This window comes from Macrosteles quadrilineatus, unplaced genomic scaffold (genome assembly GCF_028750875.1).
Source record: "Macrosteles quadrilineatus isolate MER2022 unplaced genomic scaffold, UCM_ALF_1.0 Scaffold_3__2_contigs__length_128488019, whole genome shotgun sequence".
Lineage (NCBI taxonomy): Eukaryota > Metazoa > Arthropoda > Insecta > Hemiptera > Cicadellidae > Macrosteles > Macrosteles quadrilineatus.
This window is the reverse complement of record NW_026542596.1, coordinates 25,286,905-25,305,372: the sequence shown is the minus strand read 5'-3', so window position 1 is coordinate 25,305,372 and position 18,468 is coordinate 25,286,905. Positions and strand designations below refer to the sequence as shown.

Below are 18,468 nucleotides of genomic sequence, written 5' to 3'. Positions count from 1 at the left end.
TTACTGTATTATTTCTCCTTCTGAAGTAATGCACCACAACAAATGTTTAAAAGTTCACTAACTTTATGACTTCAAAGTGAAAATTTAACATTGTGTGAAATAAAAGAATTTGCAGTATTTTCCTTCCTCTAATCAAATTTGATTCGGACCTTTATTCCCAGATAATTCCTGGATTCCAACGTAATCGATCTGCAGGAAATAACGTCTGCAAGTGGGAATAATCACACGTAACAGCACGATTCGCATATTAGCTTATGATTACTTCCTACGTTGTTTACGTTTATTGCATCCAGTTTTGTTGATGACCTTGAACACTGGAGGCTGATTTCTCTTTCTACAGATGTGAAAATCAGTGTCTAAATATAATATATTCGTGGGTAGTGGGAGAGTTCAAAGTACAGGACCCCGAGGGAATCCCGAAATTAATACATTCTAAACCAGTTCCACACATCTAAGGTGTTCTTCCTAGCAGAGTGACGTCATTCATTGGAGGAAACAGAAGTAACATAACCTCACTTTGTGAAGCAGACATCAGACTCAGACAGACATGTCTCAGTTTCAGTAGTGTCGTCAGCTGATATACTTGTCATGATTGTCGCACGATCAGCTGTTGTAATAGTCCTGCTCGTCGTTGGTAAGCGCTGCATGCATTTTAATAGCTTTATTCTTTTGTTTACAGACGTTTACGATTCCTGCTTATATTATATTTTAATTTAAGTTATTGTCAATTGTCATTTTGTGACTCTTTGAACAAGCTGTTTGGAGTCATGTTCCTGTTATTCCATAGAGGAAGGGTTATCAGGTGTGATTCGTATTATGTTACAGTAAAAATAGTTCAATAAGTTTGTCAATCAAATTTTAATTATGGCCGGTTTCTGTAAATTTATGGCGGCTTGGCTGAAACCAGCCACTATCAAGTTGACCTATTCCCATCATGTAAAATTCCTTTCAGTAACTATTTTGCTGAAGTCTCCTTGCGAATCAGTCCCCTTTAATGCTTCCTAATCGGCAGCTGACTCAAAATTATAATAATTTAAAACAGATTACTGTGAAAATGACAAATGCACCAAGGTCCAAAATGATTTGCAAAATACATGGGTAATGACATTAACAAGGGAGATGATCAATTGGGATAGTTGACATTTTTTTAAGATGATTCTAATTTTTCTTTGGTGGTGTTTCTGAAAGCCAATGTTTATTTACTTTGTTGAATTTGCAATTGAAAAGTATTGAGACATATTTTCTGTACAGCAGAACTATGTTACTTTGGTTAAGTTAGAGTAGATTAGAAATACAACACAGCTCTATTCATAACTTATGTTTTATTACAGTAATTCATTCAAAAGAAATATTGATAACTTTGTTGGGATCTCAATAGAACATATTAGTAGGGTTTAATTTTGTAAACTTATTTACATATGTGGCATCCTACAGAAAATATGACTTTTCCTAAATAGTAAAAATTAATCAAAAAAATATAAACAAAATATTTAAACTGATCTTTAGAAACCAAAACAAACAAGTTGCTGAAAACATCTTTCAGGGGTATACTGACATTTTATATGAGCGGTAATACATTTTTATAAGAAGAAACAGAATCGGCTTGTAAATTGGTTTATGAATTCTAGGCCATTCGATTTGAAAGAAAACAAAATTACAAAACAAACTCATTAGTATATCATAACCCAAAAATCTATTGATCTTGATAAAATGTTTAGCTGTTGACAATTTCTTTAAATTATAAATCCCATCAGATAAAGCTGTATATACAATTTAAAAACATTTCCATAAGGGGGCAACACCATAGCCCAGCTTCGATTCAATGTCTAATGAAAGCACTAAGTCAAATAAAAGAACTTTTCATTTCCAGGACACAGTATGTATGTGTACATGTATGTTCGTGTATGTATATGTATGTGTACATGTATGTACATGTGTGTATGTTGTGCAAGCTCAGGGTTTTTAGGTTCGTGCTTGGAACTCTCTTTTATTACCAATTTCCTTGCTAATAGCCTATTTGAAACTTTTTTTTATGATAATAAAGTTAGCCTTTGATTTCTTTTTTACTAAATAATTTTATATAGAATTTGGATAAGATTGTTCTAAAACAAAAGTCTTTACTTGAATCAAGAATATAAATTTTAACATCTAGGAGGCTACTCGATCCACCTCAGAATTAGGCTAATGTTCTCAAATTGTCCAACACTTAAATATAATTGTCTGTAATAATAAGATGGAGATTACCAAGATTCTTCCAAGTTTCCATATTTCTTCTTGTTTAAACTATTTGAAATAATTAGACTATTGGTTTAGCTTATCACTTTTTACTAGAAAATATTATAATATAAAAATCATACAAACTAGTTTTTACACTTTCATCAGGCTAGTTCATGGTAGAAGAAGGAAATCCAGTTGTTACCTAACACATGTTTTTCAGCAACAATGTATTCAGGTCTTCTAGATCTTGATGTTCACTGTTACTTTTTAGTCACTTAGGCCAATTTATAGTATATGAAATTTAATTTGGGTAAATTACTTTTTGAGATTATGTTTGGATATATATAATTATTTTTACTTTAGCTTGTGTTTGAAATAGATTTTAAACATAGTATATTTTAAATAGGTTTTTGGGCTTAATTGACTGGTAATAAGCTATTTATATATTATTTAATTATACAAAATTTTATGAACTGTTGCAGTTGTGTACATTATGTACACTGTTTCCATACGTGGGATTATTATCCCTAAAGCAGGATTTTTAGACCATGTGCGGGATAAACTGGATTTTCCGCTTTGACGTATATTTTTTCTACATAATTTTAGAGATAAACTAACTCCAATTGATTAAACTACTGTAGCAAAATATAATAGCAATGTTTAAACAACTATTTAAACATGATACCGGTACATAATAATTAAACAGCGGGATTAAATGGAATTTATCGGCCAAGTAAGTTGGATAATTTTTTTTTTCATGTGGATACACTGATTAAAACTCAACTGATTCAGTAGCAATACTGAAGCAGACTTCGCATGTGGATGGGCCAGCTGCAGAAAACCTTTTTATTGCACTAGAACATTGCTAAGTGAGCCAATATTTGTACTAAACTGTCAAAATTATATTTTCCCTTAGTTGTATGTTGATGTGACATAAAAGATTTTATAGTTAACTCTAGTGTTACTTCTTTGTCATCAGTGCCGGATTTAAGGTACTTGCGGCCCTAGGCAAAATTAATTGAGCAGCCCCCAACCCTGTGATGAAATTCCCTCTAATAGTGGTGAAATCATAAAAATCTCCCACAGTCATCATCAACATCGTCACCAGCAATCGCGGATGAAATCGTGAGCCTCTCCCGCGGGCCACGATCACGGGTAAATCATCATTGTCAACCACGATCACGGAATAATTGTGAACACTCACCTAAAACAAAGACGACAATATTATCGTCACTGACACCCACTTCTGCAGCAAAATCGTGAACATCTGCTGTGAGCCGCAATTACGGGGACATCATCATTGACACTCGCCACTACGGCATAATCGGGGATATCCCCCACAGGCCACAATTGCGGGACATTATCATTATCAAACTGATGCTCAAAAAATTCAAATTTGTTTGTACTGAAAATACATTTTTGTCAATCCTCTGCGGCCCCCTTTTGTTTGCGGCCTGGTGGTAAATCCGGCACTGTTTGTCATCACAGATTTTTTGGTTAAAAGGGGATCAAATCAGTAATTAAGAGCTGCAAATAACGTCAGCAGCTATTAAACCACAACCCCGTTATTTTTTTTTTAACTGACTTTAGCTTAGCCATTGACATCAGGTTACCGGTAGGTACTGAAGTAGAAAGGGCGTACAGAAACTGCTATGACATTTTATGATCATAATCCATACTGAAACTACCGCAGCAATTAGGAAGGATTTTTTCGAGTGGGATAGAAATACCTAAGCTGCCACAGCGGCTTCCTTAGGTAGGGAGGGGAGTTTGGCAACGTGCAGGGAGAAACAGGGATGAGAAAATCCCTGATTCTTCTTATTCAAGACAACGACGAGTTTGAAACGGAACACTTTACATCACTCATTACTTAGTTAAATGCTTTTACATCTCGCTACTTTAAAAGATTATACAATTTGTTTACTTAAATCAATTACCGATAGAAAAACTAGTTTAATTTACCGATGAAAGCAGAAATAATTTTATGAAGGATTAAGATTGTAGTGGTTTGTAAAATTGTTCTTACTAAAGATATGGCAGCTCTTAACCCGTTATAGTGCATTTCTAGCGTAAAGAAATCGTTAAACTTATTTTTATCATTATATTTCAACGTTTCCCTCGTATTTACTGAATTTTAAGTTTAACAATATACAAAGGTGTATATTGACATCGTCAAAACAAAACTATAACAACAGTATCATATAATGCATACATACGTGTCTTGAGGTACACCTTACTTTTGTTTGTTCATTCGTACATATATTACTATTGAACCATACAATTTAAATGCAGTACTAAAAGAAAAGTAAATGTTTTCACATGAGACAAAGTAAGTAGGTACTTAAATGTTTAAGTGAGGTTCAGTTTATTAAAAGCTCTAACAGTCGCATCACCCAAAGCTTAAATTACGGTATCATAAAAATAAACTCCTAAAATATAAATAATACCAAAGTCCAAATCAAACACATATTTGTTCCAATCATGTTCATCATCCAAGACAGAAATGGGAATTATAAGTCTCCCGTTTCTCCCCGTCCACCTGAAGAATCCTCTGTGGCAGTTTCAGTTTTTCTACCCCATTCAAAAACACCCTTATAATCCTTTCTAATTGTTGTGGCAGTTTCAGTAGGGCCTATGGATTATGTTCATGAAACATTGTTTTTGGTGTCCCAATAGAAATTCCACCTTTGGACCATATGCAACTCTTTTTTATAAAAAAAACCCTTGTCAAATGATCTTCTCACAATTTTGGTTCCAGTAAGTTATATTTCAATCCTTTAGTTTTCGTCACCCTCTTTTCTGGTATTGTTTCATGACACGAAAGATTATGTTTTCAAGTATTTTTCATAATCAACTGTCCTTTCAGTTTGGCTTATATGAAATGTTTGCTTACTCTACAGAAATTGGTAATTTAAATCAATACACTGTGTCAGGGGCTCAATTCAGCTACAGTAACTTTTATTCAAACAGTGGCTACAGCTTTAATGGGGAATAGAAATGGGATGTTTACTTCTATTACTTTGGGAACTCCTAATAACTGGTTGTATTTCTACCTAAACATTACTGGGTTTAAATTAGTGTAGAATGGACAGAGATTCTTTCTCTAGCTTTAATACCGACTAACCAAGCTGTTTCTGTAGCCAGGATTTATTAAAAGTCCAATGATCATGGCAAGTACTGTAAACACTTAGCTATATTTGGACAGAAGATGTAAAGTGTCTTGTCGTGTTCCAGCATATAGCAGTGACTCAGTGTTTGTGTCCAACCTGACACCCATCTGTCTGCGTTGTCTGTGTCACGCAGCCAGTAGTTGTAACCAGACCCTCGGCTGCATTGACGGATTCTGCGGCCCGTTCCAGATCAACCGTCTCTACTGGCGCGACGCCGGACACTACGTCCCTCCCGAGGATGACCCTTCCAGAGAAAATGGTGAGTGGAAAAGTAATCATGTGCGTTGCACCATCGAGGAACGAATAATATATGGCGGCGATTACCCAGGGCGCGTGCACCCAGGGCCTGCGAGCCTTGAACGGGATATTTTGCGAGATTTTACCGGGACCTGGACCCACGACAGGCCCTGCCACACAATTATTATGATTACAATGTTTATATGAATATTGCCATACGTTTTTTTTTACGAATTTTGTTAAAACCAGTAAGAGCGCTAGGACAAGTAGTTCACAACAGACTTTAACTGACAATATACTAACACTACTGGGCCAATAGATAGAAATTCTCTACAAACCTGTCAAAAAATTGTCCGCAGTCAATTGGGTTGCATCAACTGGTGACCATGGCCTGCGGAAGACGCTATAATAGGACCATATTTAGACCCTATGTGGCTCTCTGGCGGAGCACACCGTGGCCCCTCTATGTTGATTCAACTGAATAAACTCGACCATTTTTTTAACGATAAAATGGGTGAATAAACCTACAAGGCTAGAACATTAGCTAATCAATAATCCATTCACTAATACTATTACTTTAGAGGACTGCGGACCAAATTTCCTTATATCGAGTCAGGTAAAAAAGTTACCTTCGGGTGTCGGGCCAAAATCAGGTCTGTTCAAAACACCAGCCATATAATAGCAGACTTAAAAGCATCAATCAGTTTACAATATGAACTGCCAACAATGGCATCAAATTGGCTGACAATATGAGCTACGAAAACCATATGGGGTTTTGGTGATGAACATTTAAAATTAGGTACAGACTTTTCAGCCACCCTGTTGTAAATCCATTAAAAGTGAGCTCTTTGCAATAACAACAATTTTTTATAGATGACTGTTTCAATTTTAGACACATAGATATTTAGAATGGCTTTTCAATCAATAAAAATGTTTGTAGTGTGTAAGGTTATTTTTTTTTAGATTAGATTTAGATCTCAGCCAAAAGTAAAAACAAACTATGGTTACCGGTAGTAAATTTATATGAAACATCCTGTGGTATTAACATGATTACTTTAATAAACTCCCAACTAAAACCAGAATCTATAAATTAAAAATTATTGGTTTTTTCCCAAGTTGGGAAGCTCTTCTACCCGACCGATTTTTATATTTTGGTAAAGGTATGCACGCACAGATTTGCCATCAAGCATCGGCATTCATTTATCTTACGTACGGTACACTTCAAACTATGCACAAAAGCAACTTCCCTGTACATTTCTTACGGGAGTTAAATTTGGGTTTTCTTTTCCGAGTTTGTTTTGGAGTTCGTTTGGCTCTTCTAACTTACCGATTTTCATAATACTGGTTTTTAATGAAATGTATGCACACACTGATTTGGCAAGCATCATGATTCTTTGATCTACTCCTACAGTATTACTCGACCAAAAAACATATTATTTTTATCTGAACGTGTGCATCTGTTCCAGCTTTCTTGGATTGTGCTATGGACTACACGTGTGCTCAACACATTTTAGAAGAATACTTCATCAGATATGGATCTGTGAGTATCCATGTGGATTACTTGGGATATTAGGATATAATAGTAAAAGAATTTTTTAATATTTATGTTTCTTGTAGGCCTAGTTCTAAGAAATATTATTTTTGCTAGGCCTACCTCTTTGATTAGGAAGGAAGTTTCTCCATTAATTAATTGTGACGATATGTCAGAGGTGAAGTGAAGAACATATCAAGGCTCATCAAGAGGACATTCCAAGAACTTTAGGTTAAATTCTAACTTCTAGGAATTTTCCTCTTTCCTCGTGAAAGATTAATTGTTTCAATTGTAGCAATTCATTGGTAATGGAAAGTTTCTTCTTATATGTACTTAACTGCTTTATACTGATATACTTTTTCAGCTCCATAACCTAATAACACCTTTTTTATTACTGGTTTATTTATAAGTAATAACAACCAACATTTGAAAACTTTCTCTGTATTGATCGTTGTGATTACAGTTAACATGTGTGACATTAAAATGTCAACTAAATTATATAATGATTTTCTCTGCAGAGTAAACACGTATTCTAGACGATTGTCTGTTGTTTCACAGGACTGTAACAGAGACGGAGTGACTGATTGTGATGATTACGCCATGTTGCACTTTAACCTCAAAGAAGACTGCAGGAGTTCACTCGATGGCACAAACTTTGGCCGTCGTTACTCTACATGCAGGCCAACTTCCAAACTACCAGGTTCGCATTATTTATTTTATTTTTGTTTTTATATCATCTTACTCTCTTGCTAAAAGAAATTTCCAAAAGAATTGCTTGCAAAAAGAAAGCACTTTGATTTTTTTTTTTTACAACAACAAAAGTGGTTCAAGTATCATGGAAGTAGACATCCCATGTGTATGGAATATGGATAAGGTGTAGCTAATATTTAATTCAAAGCAAACTTAGTCAAATGACCTACTTTTATATACTGGGCACTGGCTAGTATCAAAAACTAATTTCTTTCTTTGTGTTTATTTGAGTAATAATGTATGCGTTAGGTATAGAATATTATAGTTGACAGTAAGTTGTCCTTACAGTTGATGTATACAAGAGAAACCAGTGAGTGAGACCAGCACACTGTTACTGGCTTAATACACTCAGCTACATACACTTTCACTATAGACAATTAGGTACAACTTTAAAATGGAAATGGAATGTGAACTTCTCTCTCTCTCCATAGTCAAAGCTAGTATCCAATACAGTGTAAGTCTGTGAAATCTTTGTTTCGGCATTGGCCCCAAAAGTGAATCAGCCAATTAATTTTACTTATTTCAAACTTGACTTCTCTTTCATATTTTGAAGTAGTCATGAAACACACTAGCTACAAATAAACAGTACAGTACTGTAGCAAGTTCCCTCAGTCATGTTATACTTGAAGTTTAAAAAAAATTTCATACTAAAAATCAATGCTTATTAATTGCTTTACAATAAGGCTTGATCGAAGTGTTGCCAGCCAACATGTTTTCTGATAGAAATACCTAACAGCCTTCGTCATTCAACAAAAGAAAATTAAACTAACAATTCTTGTAAATTTTAAGGGGACACAGTTTGATCTATTCTGCACTAGTTCTTCATGGAAACTCTTCTATCTTTGCTTATTTGTGAGTATTAAAATGCTTTTCTAATATTGCATGTTTAGCTTAACTAATAGACATTTTTGTACATTTACTTCCACTTGTTTTAGCGAATTTCCCATATAGGGAATAAGCTATTACCGTAGGTCTCATGGTAAGACCTGGACCCGGGACCGATTTAGTTTTTCGTTTTGAGGTCCCCAGAGGCCAAAAACACCATCCGTTCAAATTCATATATATATATATATATATATATATATATATATATATATGTGTCCGTTAGCGCGATAACTCGAGCAAAAATGATCCGATTTTGATGAAATTTGGTATAAACGTGTAAACCTACATTTATTCGAACGAGTTCGCGAACCAGCATGATCGGACTATGGGAACAGGGGTTTATGGGGGGTTTTATGGGGTAAAAATGGGTTTTTCTAATTTTTCACCTTGAAAACATAAAATTTTGCAATTTCTTTTTAAACCATTTTGTAGAGCTCCAAAAAACAAATAATTTAGTATATTGAAGCATTGTTGCATGCCTAACGGTTACGGAAAAATCGCAAAATAGTGTAAATTTAAAATTACCATGTTATTCTTATGGAGAATAAATACAGTGTTGTAGCTTGCTTGTCTATGGACATATCTTAATGACATTTTGAAATTTTGTTTACTTAATACTAAGCTATTAACATTTCAATAAAACCCCCTATTTTCTTCCCTGTAGCAGCAAACCTAAGTACTGGTACTCATTAATATTAATGATATATTTAAATAGGAAATAAATCTGACAATTTTAAGGGAATAATTTAGTGGAATTCCAGATGTGTAGATGGAAATTCGCTTAGTCTGCAGGTTTGCTGCGGCGGGGGTATTTTTTAATGTGACTGTAAATCATGCTGCCTCATGTTTTTTTATAAGGTAAAGAAATTAGAGGCATTGTTACAACTTAACTGTGCTCCTAAGCTTCACTATGTATTTTTAAATTAATATGTGTTCGTCTTAATCCAGCTCATCTATCATCTTAATTCTTGCATGAAAAAAGACAATCTCTTCTTAGCTTAAACTAATTTAATTGCTCCCTATTCTTTGTTTAATTTCTTGGCTTTAATTCTGAAAACTCTCTTTCAAGAAATAGTTATTTGTGCAACTAGTGAGAAAAGTGAGCAATTGACTCACTCGAGAGAAATCCTTAATCACGAGCCGTAGGCGAGTGAGGAATGGTTTCTCAAGTGAGGCAATAGTACTTTGAACTCGAGTTGCACATTATACTTTTCCTACAGTTACCATAAAAAAAATAAATTGGTGAAGAAACATAACCTATTTTTACACAGAAGTGAACTTTTAATATAACATTTAATGTGAAGTGACAAATACAACAGTACAACAGCTGGCCAGCTGATTTACAGCCAGTGCTGCCAACGTATTTCGCGTGCATACAACGTTGCCTGCATGTTACGCGCTCACTATTTCGTGCCTTCACGTTGAAAATCTGGAGTGAGACAAAGTAATTAGAGTGTGACAATGTTAACATTGTCTCACTGATGAGCGAATTGGCCACTTTGCTTTCTCAAATCAGTGAGAGAACATGTACATTGTTTGGTAACTGTAGGAAAAGTAAATAATCACCTTTTCCAACCTAGCCCTTTATAAACATATTGAACACTAACAAAGTGCTCTATAATTTAATGGTTTCCAGCAAGTAATCAACAGCATCAAACACAAAAAAATTTAAATTATTTAACTGTTAAAATGTTTTTTCAGATGTCGTGAGGAAGCATCGACGTTACACTGGATATGGATAGTTTTGTTTCATTTTGAAATATTTTATTTGAACATTTTATTTATTGTTAGTTTATTGCTTTGTTAGAAATAACTTTTTCCCTGGTGTACATATCATATTTACGCAAGTAATATGGCAAAACACTGCAATGCAAAAGAAAAACAAAATAGCTTTTAATAGTTCTTTGCATATTATAAAAAATCAACCTCACAGCTCTTCATACAATTAACATTCAAGTTTCTAGCCCCTGAGCTGTTGGAAATTATGTTAGACTAAATTATGTACCGATAAGTAATCTTCATACAAAAAAATCAATTTTTTCCAATAAGTTCTTACTGGTTATATTCCTTCAAAGAAGTATTATGTAATCTTAAAAAATATATTCCTATTACTTTACTACATCTAAATCTTATGATTTTTACCTTAGATTTGCCCTTAACCCCCTTAACCCCTCGAAATTAGATTTGTAATTGTAATTTTTGACAGAAGCTATACCTGGGTGTCCAAAACCCAGTAATTAGACTGGTTTAACTGATTGGTAATTAATTGAAAGGGGTGTACGGGTGTACACCCCTTTCAAAAAGATGGAAACCTTTTCTTACAAACAAAAAATAATACAGAACTAGCTAAACTGGGCACGGGCTACCAAATGGTGATAACTTCAAATCCAAAATCACACCGGAAGTGGCTTTTTCAGACCGGAAGTTGACTTTTTTAAACGTAAACTACCAATTTTGATTGCAGAATCGGATTCTACGTTGAAAAATACATAACTTTTGTCTAAAACATTTTTTGAAAAAACTTGTTTTCTACCTCTAATCCCCTATTAAAGTCTATAATTTTTGGTCATTCGTGTGTCAAAGTTACTCGAAACAATAATAGAGAAAAACAAATAACAAAGATTACATAAAGACATATGATGAATAAAATCAGCTGTTTATTTTAAACACCTTAGCAATTGAGTAACAGCTGGTCTACACATTACTAAGTTTAATTTTTTTTTTTATTGATTTTTACATTTGACCCCTTTAATGTAAAAACAAATGATTTATTTTCAAATAAAATGAAACTAAGCAATGTGTAGACCAGCTGTTACTCTATTGCTAAGGTGTTTACATTGAACAGCTGATTCTATGTATCACATGTCTTTATGTAATCTTTGTTATTTGTTTTTCTCTATTATTGTTTCGAGTAACTTTGACAGATGAATGACTTAAAAATTATTGACTTTAATGGGGCATTAGAGGTAGAAAACAAGTTTTTCAAAAAATGTTTTAGTCAAAAGCTATGTATTTTTCAACGTAGAATCCGACTTTGTAGTCAAAATTGGTAGTTTACATTTAAAAAAGTCAACTTCCGGTCTGAAAAATCCACTTCCGGTGTGGTTTTGGATTTTAAATTATCTCAATTTGGTAGACCGTGCCCAATTTAGCTAGTTCTGTATTATTTTTTGTTTGTAAGAAATGGTTCCATCGTTTTGAAAGGGGTGTACGGGTGGTTTTGGACACCCGGTATAAAAAGTAAAAAACCAATTTGATATAATGTATACGTTTTATTCATACATTAATTGTAATTGTCTTCAATGCCCTCTTTAGCACTGAACCCAGAACTGGGTGATAAAAACAAAATTTGTTTATTGTATGTATAGGTATGAATAAAATGTAATTTTTTTCAACATTTTTATTTATTCATTTATATATTCAATACAACCCTATGCTACAAAGTTATACAGTAAATACAGTATGTAGTATCTCATTTATTCATAGCATTATTGTGTCATTGAAATGGGTGGTAGATTTTTAGTTGGATGTATTACAATATTTAGATAGGATTTATATTTGCATTATTTTGTACTTCTAAACACCTGAACTATAACCATCAGTTGCATAGGAAAAATGTGTTCAAGTGAATTAAAAAAGAGGGTTTCATCACCTTGCATCACACATTTGATAAAATCTCATCACTAGTTGTGATTTGTTCGAGTGTACATTTTAATATTTAGTAGATGTTTAAAATGAAGCATTTTCAGAGAAATCTGATTATTTGTTTGGTAAAGACTGTATCCTCCTTCCCCATTTAAATTGAACACTGTGATGCTATGATTGGCCAATCAATTTATAACATTTCTTTATGGAACTATCTACCACCGATCTCAAAGCTCTACTTAACAAAGTTCTAAAATTTGGCACATGCAGGGGACTATCCTTAATCTGTGATACCCCACTATCTTCCTTCAACTGTTAGGAACAATATCACTCCAACAATCAATTATTAGAGAGAAACAATAATGAACCTAAAAATATGTTTTAGATTTTTGAAGTATCAAAACTAATTTATGGAAAACATTCTTCGGAGTAAAAAATTACTACTTATAAATATTTGTGTGTAACAAGCTTCTTACAAACCCCTAGTAATATATCACAGAGAAAAAAATATTATACTAAAAGATACTCTAGTAACCAACAAAGAAGAAGACTGCATCTTAACTGCAGAAGACTGTTCAACATCCACTTCTAGTTTCAGCTTCAGATCTATTCTTAGAGTTGTACGTGTTGCTCCGCTAAGATGCTAGAGTTTACCATCTGCCATATAAAAATCGTATTAAATTCTAAAACACCGATACTAAAGTACAAAGTTAGGATTAGTGTAGGAAGATATCCTCTTATTGCTTGTTTCCTCCAGATTCCTTGTTTCCGCTCAAAATAAGAAATTGTCTTTGCAGCAAGCAAAATGTCAACAAATTCTCAAATAAACAGTATTGTGCGATTTCTTGTCAGATATTTGAAGAAATGTTACGAGTAAATATTTTTACAGAAAAAAGAATCATCACCTTTTTAGTAGAACATACAGTAAGTAGATTGGTATGTTACATAATATATTGCAAATATAGCAAGTCATCAATGGTTCCCTAAAGAATAGCAGTTTCTGTTGAATGTTTGATGAAAACTTCAGATTGATGTCTTGTTTGTGTTTTAGTAGATAAACATTGAAATCCTGAACACTTTTTTGATGACCCCATACAAAAAAATCTTGGATAAAATATTCTTGTCAGCAGAAGGGAGAAATTAATTATACCATACTCACTTAGTCTAAAACGTTCATGGATAATTTGATGGTTAAACAACACAAATATGGTTAAACAACAAAATTCTTTGTAGAAGAATACAGAGAATCTTTTCCTCATAAGGCATCTCCCAGATATAATTTTACCATATTAAATTGAAACAGTCACAAAACTCTGAAAAATTATGTAAACACAGTTATATAGCAGCTTGCGTATCAGATCTCTGTTATACTTCTCTTCCACCTTAAAACTAACCTAAATGACACAAATGATTGCATTTTATAAAAGAAGAAACAGACATGTTTAGTTACAACTAGTGTTCTTTTCTACTAACCGCTACACAGCGTCCTACAAAAGATTACAAAATATTTCGGAGTTGCTTATACTAGCGACTAGACTATAATTTACAACAGATGTAACTGACTAAGGCCTCGGCGACTTCCTCATAGAAGTCAGCAAAACTTTCCAAAATTTCTCAATTATTGGTTGGTTTCCATTTAGAAAATTGCTGAGTTTTATTTATATAATTTTACAATTTTTCAGTCAATGTAACATGTGCCCTGAGACTATAAAACGTATGGATAGGTGTATGAATAGGTTGAGTAAGTTTTTAAAAATCCAGATTTAGGGTGGAGATTTGACTCATGAATTGTTTGGTGCTATGATTATTGTTTTGAAGAGGCAAGGTGATCTAGAAGACATAACTTAAATTTAATTAGTCATATGCCTTCGTTATTCATAATGAATTGTCAAATCTTTTCCAAAGTGTCATAGGATGTTTTTTCTCAAACCTAAGTTTGAAAAACTGGTTAAATTGGTTTAAATAATGGAAACGTTTTCCATTATTCATTTTAAACCGTCTTACAGTGTTTCACATCACATAAGGATTTTTAAATAACATCTTTAAATATATTTGTTTACATACTTTTTAAATAAATACAAATTTTTATAATACAAGCAAAAGTAAAACCTTAATTATTTGCCCAGCTGAATAGAATTGTGGAGAATTATGAGTATTTACGGAGTCAATTGGTGGACATCTATTCTACTTTATTCAGTAAATATCTCATATTTATAAGAAATATGACTTTGGTTGTTAACAGTCTTAAATTTGTTTGTTTCTTTTTAGAGAAAAGGTTATGCAAAACACAACTAAATTCTATGAATTATTAATTTAAAATTGTCTTTAGATTGGGAAAGGTTTTTAAAGTTTTTACTAATTTTGACAAGGATTAGGTCAATCTATAGACAATCTAGAATAATAAATTACAATAAAACAATAATTTGTATAGCCCCGGTGCCTTACTTATATAATTCACTTGGTCGGTATAATTTCTTATTAAGATGGTTAAAAACACAATTTTTATGTTTAAAAACCATTAACTTACTTGTTATTTTAACATTGAGTATCTATCCGATGTATTTTTAATCTTGTTATTGTAATCAGCCTTTCCTAAGTCCTTCAACCCCACGATCCCTATACTTGGCATTCTAATGACTATTTTAAAATGCAATACTGTAAGTTAACTTCTTATGAAAATGTGAAAAGATAAAAAGTTAATTGACTATTAATTATTACTTTAAATTGATTGCATGTTATTAATATAATTATAATGTATATATCGAATATTTCCGTTTCAATCCTGAAAACAAATTCTTATCATTGTAAGATATGTCAGCCACACTTTACTAAAAGACTACAAAAAATAGACTTTGTCACGAGTTTATAACAGATCATAAGGAACGTTGTAATCAACTGTGACAAGCAGGTAAAATATTCCAGAGCTGTATTATAAGCTTGTATTACAATGAAAAATACAATCTCAAACATTATTTCTATGGTATTTGTCTTAGGTTCAAAAGAAATAATTGTTTTAAGAGGGTTGTCTGTAGACTTAGATATCTCCTTTGAGCTCCTGTTGTAACCATTAGAGCTAGTTCACAACTGAGGCCACTTTCACGTCCATTACTTTATTCAACTACTATATTCTAACCGGTTATCACCCTGATAATATCGTCATGATATTTGAAAGGGTTTTAAAGAAAATTGACGCTCCCGCCAAGTAAAGAGCACGTTCTGTATTTAGATATTAGTGATAGCATTCATCAACCACTTTTAAATCTTTTATCTCCAGTTGCCAGACATGAATGAAGTATTATGTTTGAACGTAGAAATGTGCAGTAGGTGGTCTTTGAAATCAGCACAATGTTACCTATAGCGAAAGTCGACTGTTGTCTTTCATCACTCTTGTTTAAAGCAGTGACTGAAGCTAGTGAATTTTTCATGTAAATGGTGGTTTACCAAGAGAGATTGTCGAACTAATAACTAGAAGTCTCTATAAGATTATCTTGCTCTGGAATTCTGAAACATGTCGTTCAACAAACAAGGTTGCCTAAATTCCAATAGCTGTCTTGATATAAACTGATGGACATTTGCTACCGACCTTCTTGAGGAAAACGTGGACTGACTCCACACACTTCCTGACACTTCTGCGAGCTTTTATGCATATTTTCTAAGCCAAAACACTTTTCTGCCTACACATTTGTCAGACTAGCAAATGCAATCAACATGGATTGACCCCCTTCCTACAGAAACTTAATCACAAAACGTGATTAATAATTGGCCGGCGTGTTCTTTTCCTGTTATGGGGTTTCAGAAAACTATGAAGAGACTACTCGTCCCATAGGGTGGGAAATGGCTAGAATCATAGTGGGTCAAGTAAGCAATATGGAGTTGCACTCCGATTGGAACTAGCTTACCTGGTTGTGGAGGAAGCTTGATGGGACCTAATTTACAGACTACACTCCTAGTTTTAAAAACTCTTTAGAAGGAACAACTGGACAATACAGACATATAAATATTATGGCAATATCAGCAGTAAAATAGATTTATTAAATTGAAATCTTTAGACCTAAAAAATTCGTAATTCTGCTGTTCATTCATCAGTATAGCATGTAAAAAATACTGTTACCAAAAACCTTCTTTCTTAACAATTTTACCTGCTTGTCACTTTTACCTTAAAACAAATTACTAAAAATTATTTCTTAACAGATTCTTCTTTCTTTTCTTTTTTGTCTGACTTTTCTTTCTTCTCGTTCTTCTCTTTCTTAGCTTCAAGTTTAGCTTCCTTTTTTGCATTCTTTTTTTCAGCCTTGGCTTCCTTCTTTATTTCCTTTTTCTCGGCTTTGGTCAGTTCCTTCTTTTCCTCCTTTGGCTTCTCTTGCTTCACTTCCTTTTTGTTTTCTTTTTTCTCTTCTTTCTTTTCCTTTTTGTCAATCTTTTTACTCTTGTCATCTCTTGTTGATGTGGTTGGGTCCCTATCAATGTTTTCTTCATTATTTTTCTTATTGTCACTGGTTTTCTCCTCCTTATGCCTCTCCTCTTTTACCTTTGGTTTTTGGATCACTATTGGAGGCTTCTTTCTCTCTGGCTCTTTGTTTGTGGGCTTGAGAGGAGAACGGAAGTACGTTTTGTTTTTATTGTTATTGCTCACGAGTGGTGTTGTTTCCAACTGAGTTACTATTTTTTGTGCGCATCTGGAAAAACAGGAAAATAGCTAGGTTATAATAAATATTGGAAACTATATAAATGAAAATATCATATAGAAAATATTACAACTTTTCAGAATTTACAACTTTTCAGAATTTACAACTTTTTACTTTGTTGCTTGTGTTTTTGTTTCCTTTTTTTTGGGAGGGAATCCAGCCCTAAGCAAAATTCTGTGTGCTAGTAAGATCAATGCTATTGATTCTTATTGAATTTCATGATTGTTTTAAAGTTTTTGGCTTATCATAAAAACGTTCACATTTTAACATTATTTAATAAGGGCTAATTCATTACATTAAAATAATGGATACTGAACAAAATTCAGAGCCTTGAAAATTCATGCAGTTAAACAACACCAGCTTCTAATTTTACTCCAAAATATCAACGTATTTAAAAGTTCATTTATTTATAATAAATTTAGTATGTTATAAAAATACTTTTTAATCACACTGTCTGGAAAACAGCTCTTTTTAGTTCTCAAAAGTTTCCGCAAAATCATTGTTTTCGGGTAACTTCAAATAGGGAACAGAAAAAACATAGGTGTGGTACATTTTTCGGTTTGCCAACCTGAACATTTTTTTATGGTACCATTGACTATACACACAACAAAACACAATAAATTAAGTTACGGTTGTAAACAACAGAAATGTAAACAACAGAAATAATGTAAACATTGATGACGACTTTGGATAACTTCAAATTATGTGGTCTAGTTTTGTAACAATTTTAAGGTTATTTCCACATTAGGCCTATGATGAAAATAGTTGTTCGTCACACAGAGCAAAAGAGTCTTTTTGGTACTCAATTGTATTTCCAACATGACTGCGTACCAAAAAGAGCCACTTTCACTCCTAGTGATAAAAACTATTATTTTAACAAGCTCTTTTCTCTCTAAAATTTGTCTCAACCCACACATAAAAAAGTGTTTTTTAACCATTCTTGCCATAGATTTCCTGTTAAAATCAAATTGATCAGAGACAAATTTTATGATATTGCCATACAACAATCCTGGAACTGAGACTTCCTCCTTCATTGGAATATATTTGATTGAAGGTTTGATTTGATAGTTGAATAATAATTGATAGTTAAATAAAGAATTTATCTGAGGTCTTCCAGAGGACTAACCGTATCCTGGTAGAGGTGGAGCGTTCCTTCCCAGCCCGGTATTCCCTCTGGAACTCCTGGATGGGAGGCAACCTGGGCTTCTCCTGTGGTTCCCCCCGGGGGACTTCCTTGTACTCCTGCAGCCGGTACTATGAGAAACAGTGGCACTTTAGAGTTGTAATTGCTACTTATAAAGACTAGTTGTTATGAGTGCTCAGGTGCTAAGGTACAGAGTAAACACAC

The 18,468-nt window shown here is 33.3% G+C and overlaps 2 protein-coding genes across 3 annotated transcripts in view; one reads left to right on the top strand and one right to left on the bottom strand.

Moving 5' to 3' along the window:
* Positions 1-358: 358 nt before the first annotated feature.
* Positions 359-11,141, top strand: LOC128990181 (lysozyme 2-like). Of its 2 annotated transcripts, XM_054412466.1 has the most exons (6): positions 360-634; positions 5,452-5,646; positions 7,091-7,164; positions 7,714-7,855; positions 8,695-8,757; positions 10,492-11,141. In XM_054412466.1, exons 1-5 carry the CDS (start codon positions 589-591, stop codon positions 8,706-8,708), a joined length of 471 nt encoding a protein of 156 aa, XP_054268441.1. In that variant the 5' UTR covers positions 360-588; the 3' UTR covers positions 8,709-8,757; positions 10,492-11,141. The 2 variants fall into 2 exon arrangements, with proteins under 2 accessions (XP_054268440.1, XP_054268441.1); XM_054412465.1 differs by lacking the exon at positions 8,695-8,757 and having other exon boundaries at positions 359-634; positions 10,492-11,136.
* A 1,057-nt stretch (positions 11,142-12,198) lies between these two features.
* Positions 12,199-18,468, bottom strand: part of LOC128989577 (uncharacterized) — a 67,476-nt gene continuing 61,206 nt past the window's right edge. Inside the window, exons 7-8 of the mRNA XM_054411488.1 lie at positions 18,247-18,374; positions 12,199-17,111 (exon numbers count right to left, since the gene is read on the bottom strand). Of these exons, the coding sequence (XP_054267463.1) occupies positions 16,613-17,111; positions 18,247-18,374 (627 nt within the window). The 3' untranslated portion in view covers positions 12,199-16,612. The remainder of the gene's footprint in view (positions 17,112-18,246; positions 18,375-18,468) is intronic.

What these genes read in the sequence shown, in the direction of transcription:
- LOC128990181 (XM_054412465.1), top strand. Translation starts at nt 589, where the DNA reads ATGATTGTCGCACGATCAGCTGTTGTAATAGTCCTGCTCGTCGTTG. An exon ending in AATAGTCCTGCTCGTCGTTG is followed by an intron (nt 635 to 5,451) that starts GTAAGCGCTGCA and finishes GTCGTGTTCCAG; the next exon opens with CATATAGCAGTGACTCAGTG. An exon ending in ACTTCATCAGATATGGATCT is followed by an intron (nt 7,165 to 7,713) that starts GTGAGTATCCAT and finishes GTTGTTTCACAG; the next exon opens with GACTGTAACAGAGACGGAGT.